Raw genomic sequence first — 12,227 nt, forward strand, 5'->3', positions numbered from 1 at the left:
TCATAAGAAGGTCACATTGCAAAATCTTCCCTGAAACAAATGTTTTTTTAATTATTTCATACATTGTCAGCTGTAAAGTTGAGAATAATATAGTACAAACATTTAGATCTACAACAGATCAGAACAGCATCTGCTAGTCTTCCTTTGAGAACTAAACTGACCTAAATTAGAGCACTACTACCCTTTACAGCATCGGTCATACTCTACTCATTCACTTGTGTACAGTCGTCAGGCTATTATTTTACAAAATCCTGATGCTTTAGCTTGACTGTATCCTCAGCATGGTACGGTAATACTACCCTCCCTGGCTAGTCTGCCCCAAATGCCCCTTTCCATGGTGTCTTGCCTGTCCCATCAACAGGGACATGCAAAAGATACTCAAAATACATCTGACTCATTTAAGTGCAAGTCACAGTACAGAAGCTACAGCATAGACCAAATAAGACTGAAAGCTTTTCATGCACAAAGTTATAGTGCAACAGCCACTTTGAGGTACAGCTCACAACTGCCCAGGAAAGTAAAAATATTTTGCTTGCAGGCAAATACTAATCTTACTTGGGTGGAAAAAAAAAATATCTGCATCCTGTGCTAGAACTGAAGTTGGAAGAAGTTGCTTAAATTCCAAGCTCAGAGTGACCTCAATTTTCGTGGACAGGAAGTTTTAGAAAAACAGTAGCTTTGGTGGTGGATACCAGAACCATGAGAAAAAAAAGCCTGGGTATTCTTTGGGAGACTGGCTGTGGTTTACCACTTCTCTAGAGAGCATCACATCTCACCTCAGTGATCAGAGACTAGAGCCACTGCCAAAAGGGCCTGCGGTCTCATCATGCAAAAAAACCCAGCAACCCCAGCAGAGGACCCTGAGACAGCCTGAAGATCTTGGACCTGTATCACCCTCCTTGCCACAGCCAAACACAGAAGCTAAAGCTTAGCCTGGGCCAGCTCCTTTGGCCCTCGAGGAATGAAACATGAAGTAAGACTGGACGGGGCCTGGACAAAGCTTTCACTACATGAAGGACCCCTCCTAGACGGGTGTCTCCGAGCATGTGGTTGCAGAGATTAGATTCACTGATGCTGGACACTGACTCACGTTCCTCATCCCAAGACCTACACTGCCAGACTACTCAGTGTGAAACACCCTTCCGGTTCCAAATGACCCACCAGTGCATTGCAAAACCTTTCCAGTTCTTGACGATAAGACAGTTGGTCCTGCCACCAGTTCATGGTGAAGCTCCACTGCGGAAGAAGCCAATGCATTTCTCTTACACAGCCAGCTCACCCCTACTTTCAGGCAGCTTGATTCTTCAAGCAATAAGGATGCAATCCATCAATTCACATCCATCCAGGCGTGAGCAGCACCTGTGATTAGACATTCACAACCATCGTTGTCAGGTACTCAACCTGACAAGTGTGACACAATGACACGTACAATCTTTGCCCATCCTTAAGGATCTTCCTTCAGATAAACTGTATTTGTCAGGAGCACTGCTTTAAGTTTCTCAGTGTAAATGTTCTTCGAAACAAAAAAAGAGAAAAACTGGTTTCTTACCAGTAAGTGGTGCTCATTCTTCTTCCTTAGACCCCTGTCCAGAAAGCCTAGGGCGGAGAGAAGCTGAAGGTGTTGGGCAGGCAGCATGTAATTATTGCCACATACACAGTAGCGAGATGGGCAAGTCTTGAGCAGGTATTCTTACACATGTACATTTTTAAAGATTTCCAATGATAAAGGTGTCAAATACATCGTTCGCTCGTGGTGTTCTACCCCAGCCCTATCAATGCTCTGCCAAGTTAATTTTCACCAATTCACCTAACCATTGTAGCAGCTTTTCTTTGTAGCCATTTCAATTTCCTTGCTTTACAGCTACAGGCATCTATCTCTAAGTGTTCTGGATGACTAATACCTTTTTAAAGTTAAGATTTCCTGATACCTCTTGAAAATATCTCACTTGATCTCACTTCAGATTCTTCCTTCATAGGTGCGTTAGTAGCACAGAATTACTATTTGATCAATTGGCACACACAGATCATAGTACAGCTTCTGAATATGTTTCGTTTCCAATGCAGTTAACCTGTGAAGTTCTCTGTGAAACAAAATTTAGATGCATTATTTTGTGTCTAGTATAGTAAAGTTTCCATAATATCATTATTTCTACCAACTAAGATTAATTTTTTATATATAACAAAAAAAAAAAATCAAAAAGTTCCCCTTGGTAAGGAACACATATGGAAGACTTATCTTCCCTAAATACTTCTCCCTTAAGGTTTTATGGGAATGGGATAAAATTTTGTGAAATGCTGATCTGTCAGAAGCAACACAATTGGCAAACAGTTACTGGGGAAAAGCAATAGTGTAAATGGCAGAAAGTTAACAGAGATTTTCAGCCACCAAGCTCCGATTTTGAGTTCAGATACATGGTCCTCTGATTTTTCACTTTAATTTTGAATTAAAGCTCAAAAACTTATTAGAATCCTGGTATTAAATCAGAAGTTGAGTGGTAAATAAGTCTTTAAAAAAATCCAAGTCCTTAATGTTTCTTGCAAAAGACTACGATCACTGCTCTCATTTACTGATATAATGTACAGCCCATTAAGTACCCTTTTTCCCAGCATGTTAAGCTTTGTATAACTTTTCCAAAATTATGAAAAACAAAACAGCAAGTAATGAGTAATAACCCTTATTACCTATTCCTCAAATATAAAATCAAACAATATTGAATCCAGGGTATACAACGCCCCCCAAATACAAGAACTCTTAGCCCAATAACGTTAGCTTTTAAGTCCTATTCTGTACTTAAAAACTGGTCATGAAGTATATGGTTATATATCTTAATTAGAGGCCTTCAATGTTCTTACCCATTTCAACTTTACCAAATAACAGCACTACCAAATATCACTGTGTGTTAGTCTGCAGAGTTGGTAAAAAAGGCGTTATATTGTAGGTGCATATAAATGCACGTGGAAGTTACGATTAGAAATACTGCTGATTTCCAAATACTGTTAGAATGAATAGACATTTCACGTAGCAGCAGACATGCTCGCAGGCATACTGTCTTCTATTTATAGCTGCAAGAAAGGAAGAAATATCTTGAGTGCAGCGTTCCATTACTCTCGTCCTTGCTTAACAGTTTCAGATCAATTCTCATTTTCAAAACGACATTTAAAATTCTTTATATTCTGTATATTCATTAGCTGTAAACCTACCGGTTCTCGTATGCAATTATCAGTGTGGCTTTTCCTGAAGGTCCACTAATTTTTAAGACATTGTTGTTACACATCTGCATAAGCAGCTCTCCAACACACAAAATAGGTAGGTAGGATGGTATAAGATTTATTGATATTTTCTTTTACTAAGGCACATGACGTACAGAAATACTGAGGTACAAAAATGCGGTTTCCCGCATATGAGATTTAAAATCCCATTTTGACAAAGATGAGCTAAATCTCTTCTGCTCAGAACGTTCAGCTTTTAGCCATTTTTTTCTTTTGTACCAGTTCAACAAGCAACTTGTATCTTGCTATACACTCCTCCTAAAAGGAAAAACAAAAGTGTTAATTAAAGTTTGATATTTTAGTATTGCTTTAACTCTACACATGCTACCTCATTCCAGAAGAAGAGCTAGGTTCTGGGGGTTGTGTGGGGTTCTTTGGGGTTCCCCCCCCCCCAGTTTACGTTTCTTAATGGATAACTCCTCTCTTTAAAGAGGACACAAACCCAAGAAAACAGTTAGCCAGTATTTCTTGACGATGACTGTCAAAGCAGTTATTAAACAGTTGTATTGTAATACCTATTTCAGAACAGTTACTCTGGTATGAGCCACACTGCAGATAGGTGACCCTGTTAAAGACAAGCCTTTGCAGTCACTAACATAGCACCTACTGACACCAGATACTGTCCAACAGCTTCAAAGCCGGAGAAACACTCAAATCCCCCACCCACGTTTCCTCCCCTCTCACACTGTTTTGGCACAAATAAAATTAGGATTTCCTGCAGCTACAGTGACTGAAGCAAGCACACTTATCTATCAATCACAACTATTACAGAATCTAACAAAGACCAACTGTATCAATGACAACGAACACTATTTTAAAAAGATTATACTTACAAAAAGAACATTAGATAGGTTATTGAGCAGTTAACACTTGCAGATGGATTACTTATTTTGTTTGTTTATTGAGATGGGTTGAGAAAGGTATTGTAACAGTGTAAGCAAAGCAGCTCACCAACATTTGGTTACTAATAAACTTCGAATCAAAATTTGTTTTAAAATCTAATCTGTCCTGCAATTGAAGATCTGAAAGGCAGAGGAGGGGTAGGTATTTTAAATGAAACAGGGGATATTTCAACATTTTCTGTAATAAATCAAACAAACAATTAAATGAAAATGTATTTTAAATAAAAGCAACAAACATGACAGTAATGCTCTTTAGGTGATTATGCCTGGACTGATAGGCTAAGTAAAGACCTCACCTTTCTGCACGGACCCTCAGTTCTTAAGGCAATCATAAACTGGTAGAAAATATGTTTCCCCTCAATTTATACTATAGTTCAAACAAAACTAAGCATACCTTGCTTTTTCCAGGAACACATTTTGCTATTTTATCCCAGCGATCCGATGTTCCCTTTGGATACTGCTGCAAGGCCATTTCAAGAAGTTTCTGTTGATTTTGAGTCCACAGTTCTTCTGGGGCATGGCTTTTCTCCCTTTTTCTGCCTTCATCATCACTCTCTTCCTCTTGCTCGGTGTTATCAAAATCTTTCTGGCGTCTTCCTCTGCCCTTCTCTTCTAGCACCTCTCTTGTTGCTGGTAGAGTCATTTCAGGCACTTTGAGAATTTTTCGTTTGCGGTGTCTAGTTTCACTTGCAATGGTCTCCTTTTGATCTATTTGGACATCCCTCTGCTCTGGGATATGATTGTAGTTCCCCTCCTCCTCCTCTTCCTCTTCCTCCTCCCTTTCTCGCCGGGTGATTATGTGGTCTGGCAAATTCACATTGACTTTGACGTTCTTGGAATTCTGGGCCAGCGTTTTAAGCTCGGAGAGCCTAATGATGCCTGTTAGAAGTATTGTTGTTACACTTCTAAAAAAATAAAACAAACCACAAACAAGCAGGGAACTGCCTGCAAATAAAAGGTACCCGGAATAGTGCAGAGAGGAGAAAAAGCTCTTCTGGATTAAGACCTTAAGGAAAATGCTTGTCAAGAAATCAGGGTATTTGTTATGAAGCAATGAACTTTGCCAATTATGAGCTTATCTGGTATATGTGAAGTACTAGCAAATTACCACACTGATATAAACAACAGAACGGCGTGAACAAATGAACAAACCCCACAATAAACTGAGTAAGAAAGCCTGGGAGGATGTAGCTACAGGGAAACATTCCCTCAGAAACCCCATCAGTTCTTCTCTTTGCTCAAAGTAAGGCAAGGTTGCAAAAGTCTCTCTGCAAAGCATACCCTGAAAGGTACAAAAAGCACTGTATTTGCATAGCTATAATCCAAATGCAGTGCTTTTTATAAGCATCAGGGAGGGTCTAGTAGCACACACCTGGTGTATACATGACAGAATCCTTCAGTTGTTTGGCTTTCATCGTAACCTGCATGAAAACAACAACAAGAAAAGGACTATTAAAAAATTACATTATTGGAGCTCTTGAAGAATTCATTAGCAACTTACTGCAAAATACCACCACTGAACATATATTAAATACAGCGAGGCTGATGTTCTTCTGCTGGCTTTGTTCATATATGGATCCCAAACTGGCACAAAGTAACTTTCTAAACTTTGTCCTTTCTAGAACATTCCTAGCTTATTAAAATAGTGTAAGCAATGCTACACATTTCTATTACTATCACCATAATACATCACAGTTGATATTCAAATTTTATTTTATTTCATTGTTAAGCCCTAATTCTCTACCCTAAAAATATCACAGGGAGAGGGGGAAAAAGGAAACAAATGAGTTATCTTCTAGGTATTAGTTTCTCAATAGTGAACAAAAGAACAAAATAACCCACGTAGGTCCAGATGATGAAGCACGCTAATGGACAGGCATTCAGTTCCAAAATAAAATGTAACAGTTTGCCAAAGATCAGCAAAGACACCTCCTAAGTCCTGATATTTCAGGAAAAAAGTTTATTACATGAGAACCCAAAGGATGGAGAGCTGCCTGCTTCAACCTCTCCATGTATACCGAAATCTGTGTCCTGGGAGAAAAGCAACACCAGATGTAGCATTTTCATTTTTACTTAATTAAGGAAACAAACAGGCTTTCTCCCCACTCAGAAGCTCCACAGGAGCTTCCCCATCCCAAATTTCTAGGCCTCACTATAGGTAACAAAGACGACAGGCTTTGTTAAGATCCTTTTAATCACTTAGCATCCGTGTTATATCAAATGATCTAGAGTCCAAAATACAAGCACCACGTAAAAGCATTTTAAAATGTAGTACTCAAAGAAATATACAGACTTTTACATTACTGAAAATGTTTTATGAATACCAGATTTCAATTTCAGTTTTTTTGAATATCAGGTCTTTGTGAAAAAGCTAGAAATTGAAATCAAGTAGTCGGAGCACCCAGATCAAATAAAACTTACAAGGTAAACAGGCAACGCACTGAACCAGAACCGATACCACCTGGGATGGCTAACCGGCGTTTCCTGCTGTTTGAGCCTGCCACTTCAGATGTTAACATCCATTTAGCGTAAGGCACTCGGCAGTGTGCTGCCCAGAGCAAAAATAAAAAATACATCACCTACCAAGTCAGAAATTCCTCCACATGGGATCGTATTTACCCACAATATGAATCATTTAGACCTTCAGAGCCACAGCATAGACCTCTGCTGTTTAACTAATGTTAACAATAACAGACTAGTATCCTCTATGTAGAGCAGCACTAGAGAGCAAACCTGCCAGGGGGTTGTACAGCTATTTTCTGGAAGAAGAAGAAAATAGAAAGATTCAGGATTTATGAATCCTGTAATGGAACAAAAGTAAGTACTTCAATAGTTAAAATACTTTGGTACCGTCTGCTTCTAGTCTAGTCTGTTTGGTTCCTCCCACCCACATTTCTGCCTCTGAAATCACAAGACTTTGCTTTAAAAACAGGCAAGTGCTGGATCTCCTTCATAAAATGACAGCAAGGCTTAACAAGGCAGTGGTCTATTTTCCCTACAAATTAAACCTCATTTTCCGGGATGATTAAGTTTAAATGATAACTCCATGAACAAAAAATCCCAACTCTAATTAACCAAAACCTTTATCCAGAGGTAGACATCTGGCATAGAAAGCTCCAGTTTCCACTGTTGCAGTATGATAAAGTTTTAATTGTTCAAAGAGAAAAATCCCAGAATACTACAATGAACAGATAATTTTAATTAGCACTAACAGTTCTGCCTGTGATCTGCATGATCCTGATTTTGAAACAACAGGACGGATCCTCCTTGAAACAGGTGATCCACTAATAGAAATTGCCTTCCTTGAAGAGTTTATAGTCTACAATAATCCAAATTAAAATGTTCGTGTTCCGTTTTCATTCTTAGCAGAGTATCTCTATAGGGCCAATGCTTTAAAAGGCTGAGTGGAGGGGAATGCATTCTTGACTGCTGAACAGAATGGATCCTTAGTGGCATCCTGCTGTGCATCTCTTAAATAGAAATTATGTTATATAAACTGGATTATAATAGATTATTTTGAAAAGAGTGAGAAGAACTTGTCATGCAAATGAGTAGCTGATCCTTTGGAGCTTACTGCAATGATGCAGTGGATTCATTGTGAATATTACAAGGCATTATCTATCTATGTTCATGTATTCCAGAAAACTGCTTCTAAACCATTTTGCTATTTTTTAAGCACTTCTTTCAAAGATTTACAGCCTACTCCTAAGGCCAAGAGAGGAAAAAGAGAGAAGAGATTCCCTGAACCAAATAGAGCAGAGTAAGTTGCAAGCAATGACAAAGACAGGTATACCGAGTTGCTACCCCAATACCAATGTTCGGTTTTCTCTACGTTGAACCTCTGACATTTTTGGAGGTTGGCAATTACTGTTTTATCTTTCAAACCGAGCCTACACATGCAACATAAACTTTGCATTGGAAGTGGTGCAAATCAATATGCTGGATTCAGGTTTCCTTTACAAGACAGATGTTCCAAATTAGGTTAGTGTAGGTATCCCATAATAGATATAAATTTTGCTGCATGTTACATCTAATTGAATTAGAATCTAAACCAGCCCTCTCCACTAGAACAGTGAAGGATTTTGGCTTATTTCTAGATCCTAATGGCATTTCGCATTTCCCCCCTACATGCAAAAAGGTTAGAAGTAACAGTTTTGCCTTAGGTTTTCTTTTTTTGGATAACTTCAGCCATAATAACTTGATGAACCCAGATGTAGCATTTGTAGTAAGTTACTCCATTTAGTACATCAAATATTTCCAAGACTTTCTCTTTTGAAGGCAGCATGATATCTGCCCATATTTTGATGGACTTTCAATTTGAACATTCACCAGCTAAGCTGGAAATAACAACTGTGTGTATGGTTTAGATACTGAAAATCTACAATTTCAAACACTGAAGAAGCACCTTCAGTTGACGTAAGTTTGACAACTCATCAAGCTTCTTACTCACAGCTTTACTATCATCATTCACAAGTTACATGAGAAGATTATTTGTCTATTATTCTCTTTTTTTCCCTTTTGTTTTGGTCAGCTTTCTTATTCATATGGATGATTTTGCAAGTCCTTTTCCAGGTGCTATGTAAAGTTCCTGTTTACTCCAGCTCTTTTCACTTACGAGTTCAGGTATCGCTTATTTAGACTTATTTGTCCATCAGCTTCAACTGTCATTGCCGTTAAAGATGCTGACACAGGGCAAGAATCACAACATGTCAGTATTTAACTACTAAGGATTATTATTATTATTAGGAATCCAACCTATGGAACATATGAAATTGTATTTCAGTTTGATCTCTTTGAGTTTAATCATTGCTCTTGCCACTCAAATTTGCAGTCTCTTCTGGTGCCAGTTCCTCCATACTTTCTGACATCCTTAATATCAATTTAAATTGGTGAGTAGTGTTATCTACTAGCTAGTTCTTAACAGTGATTTAAAAAAAAAAAATCACTAAGTTACACAATGTAAGTTGCTCCATTGCTTTCTCTACTCAATTTCTTATCATAACTTGCTTATATTATTACTCTTTCATTAGGTAACAGATAACATACTTGGAAATACTGTTATTCAAAGTATGGAGCAGTTGTAGAATTACTCTTCTAGTTAGTATTGCTGATTGTTCCTGCAGAATGCTTTAAAATTATAGTTCTCGTATATTAAATTATGAATTTTATCATTACTGTGAAAAGTTGTGCTAAAAGCCTGCTGTTATTGACAACAGCTTTCACCAGAGTATTAGCCAGCCCTTAAGAAACCCTGGGTCTGGGGACACCTTAAATAATAAGGATCGAGACTGTGAAATTGATTTAAAACAGAAGAGGGCAGATCTCATATTCCTGCAAGTATTTGTACTGCTGAACAGACACACTGCATTATTTTATAGGAATCAACTTCAAACATTGCTCTTTCTATGCCCAAATAATCTAGGCATCCCTGTAGTCTACCAGGGATAACAGAAGTCACAAATAAAGTCAGATAATCACATGCACAGTGAAACAGATTTTCTTAGACAGAGAAAGATGACCAAAAAAAAAAATGTTGGATGCAAGCAATCAAATTGCTGAAGTAGAAATCAAACCATCTTACTATGGGACATACAGAAAGAAGCCACAGGAACAGTTTGCTTCTGAGAACTCCCTTCTGAATTCAGTTTCAATAGCTCTTCAGCTACAAAAAGATTTTACTGAAAGCAAGTGGGATTAGTGGGTTGATTTTATGCAATGAAAGCCAGAGAGAGCTGGTTTCCTCCTGTACTGCTGACAATTAGTCCAGATCACAAGACTAGCTGCTACTCAACAAGACACCTAGCAGTAAAAACATTCCTCATCGTGACCATCCAGATGTTAAATCTCTTGTTACCTTGGACACCTGCCACCTCTTTCAGATGGAACAATCAATGCTTCAGAGATACACAAGAGAAAAAAAAAAAATTATTCAGAGTCAGCTTAAAAGACTCTCAGTAGCATAGGCAAAAGCAAATTTTGCTATCACATGAATGAGAGGCTACTTTTCATCCTGCAGGGAAGGCAGGCATAAAAAGGCACAGAATTGTGGCAGACCTAGAGGGAAAACCCTGTAAAGTCAGGTATAGTGATCCTACTGAAGCCGAACAGAGAGAAACAGCCCTTTTGCAGAAGATGAAGAGCAATTCCCCATTCCCACAGCAGCAGCCACCAGCTCATCACTTCAGCTGACCCCTCCAGCACCACGACCAGCCTAGCTTCGCAGGGCACACGCCAACGCCAACGGGACTTTGAAGCCTTCGCCATTTCACTGTCTTCCAGCAATCTTCTGGTAGGCAACAATCTACCTTCCTTCTCTGAATAGGATACTATTTTGATCAGGATTGCACCAGATAATTACAAAAGTACAAATCTCTTGGGTTCTGACAACATTCTGAGAAAATAATGTGGGTTTTTTTGTAGAGGAAGAGATAACCCATGTCGCTTGGTTTCACAAATGTATATAACCTTCTTGCAAGGAAGGATGACTTGCTATTGTGCTGCTGAAAACTGGAGGTCCTGATAAAATTGTTTACTATTCTTAGCATCTTCCTGAGCAGAAGTTCTCTAAACTAAAACTGCCACAGTTTCTCAGCATCAGCTATCAGAAATTTGCTGTCCCAGTAGCAGTGTTCTGTTCACCCAGTTATCTTCCTGCATGCTATCCGTCAGTTATGTCGTGCAAAAATGCCAACATCTGTGGAATTATGCAAAAATATAATTTGGAGACAGCCTATGAGTAGCTGAGCCTAACATGCAGCAGTGAGGAATTTCTTGAATCTTTGGGGCTAATTTGAGTTAAAAATCACATTTTTTCTCATAAAGGAAAGCCAGACATAGAAGGATTTTAATGCCTTCCTGGCTTTGTCAAAGTAGTAGGTTTTTTGCAGATCTAACCTTCCAGAACAGCATAGAATAAATTGCCAAATTTGAAGTTCTCCCCTTACAACCAAAATACTACCTGCTACACTGAGTTGTTCTTCCAATCTAGTTCTAAATAGCTTTTTCATAGCAACCATAACTATATCAAGAACTGTTTGACCCAAGTCGGGCAACAATAATGACCCATTCCTTTATTTTCATGTGACATAATCAAAGTTTGTTGCTTTATAAACTGCCTTCCCTTACATACACTAAGAAGGCTGCTAAAATTGTCTTCCAGTTTTAACAGATTAGTGAAACTTCAAAAACTGAAGCATCAAGCCAAGTCATTCTTCATTTTTTGCAAGTATCCTTATTTGCAACTTACTAAATCTCTTGAAATGAAATATTTCAAATTAGAAGACGCACCTTTGTTTTGGCACTGCTTATAACAGTTTGCTTAGTAGATTGTTACCAATTTTCTCAAAAGTATGGAACACAACCAGTCTTTATCCACTGTGTAAATTACACGTTGAACTTAATGCTAATATAACAAATGAGTATTTTAAGGACAATGTGCTTTTATTCTTGAAAGAACTAAGAGACATGTTATGAATTTAACTGAATTTGCTTAGACTGACCAGTTGCAGCCGGCAACAGCACAGTTTTCTTATGGTTATGGACTTTGAAGCCGTGTGTGATTCTGAACTTTGCCACAGCAGATGGAGAAGAGGTAGCTACCCCTACAGAAATCCCCAAAACAACTGTGAGCTTAATTATGAGACGGTTTAAGATGTGGCCTGCGAAAAAGGCAAACTTGGCCTAAATCACCAGATGTAGAACCCTAGCCTCTCTCCAGTTTAAGTGCCCAAATAGTTAATTTAAAGCAGCAGAAGAATTGCTCCTTTTTTCAGGACACAGAAAGAGGAAGAACTCAGCAACTAGAATTGTCATGATGTTGGAGGCTTCAAACTGGGCCTTTTTTTTTTTTTCTGGTCAGTTGAAATCCGTGTTTGAGAGTCTTTAGCTCAATACTATGGGCACTCATGTAAGAGAGGAGCTTGGCTCAAAAGCCCATCGCAACAACTACTTGGACATCTTATTTCGTGACTGCTGATGTAAAATGCACTACCTTTCCTGAGAGTCAGAAGATTTGAATTCTGCAATGGAATTCAAACCCAGCTCACCAGGATGTAT

General features: G+C 38.5%; 1 protein-coding gene across 1 annotated transcript in view; it reads right to left on the bottom strand.

Annotated features, from left to right (window-relative positions):
• Positions 1-3,308: 3,308 nt before the first annotated feature.
• Positions 3,309-12,227, bottom strand: part of DNAJC1 (DnaJ heat shock protein family (Hsp40) member C1) — a 123,794-nt gene continuing 114,875 nt past the window's right edge. The window contains exons 10-12 of the mRNA XM_076331677.1: positions 5,545-5,593; positions 4,567-5,051; positions 3,309-3,528 (exon numbers count right to left, since the gene is read on the bottom strand). Coding sequence (XP_076187792.1) covers positions 3,460-3,528; positions 4,567-5,051; positions 5,545-5,593 — 603 coding nt within the window. The 3' untranslated portion in view covers positions 3,309-3,459. The remainder of the gene's footprint in view (positions 3,529-4,566; positions 5,052-5,544; positions 5,594-12,227) is intronic.

This window comes from Aptenodytes patagonicus, chromosome 2 (genome assembly GCF_965638725.1).
Source record: "Aptenodytes patagonicus chromosome 2, bAptPat1.pri.cur, whole genome shotgun sequence".
NCBI lineage: Eukaryota > Metazoa > Chordata > Aves > Sphenisciformes > Spheniscidae > Aptenodytes > Aptenodytes patagonicus.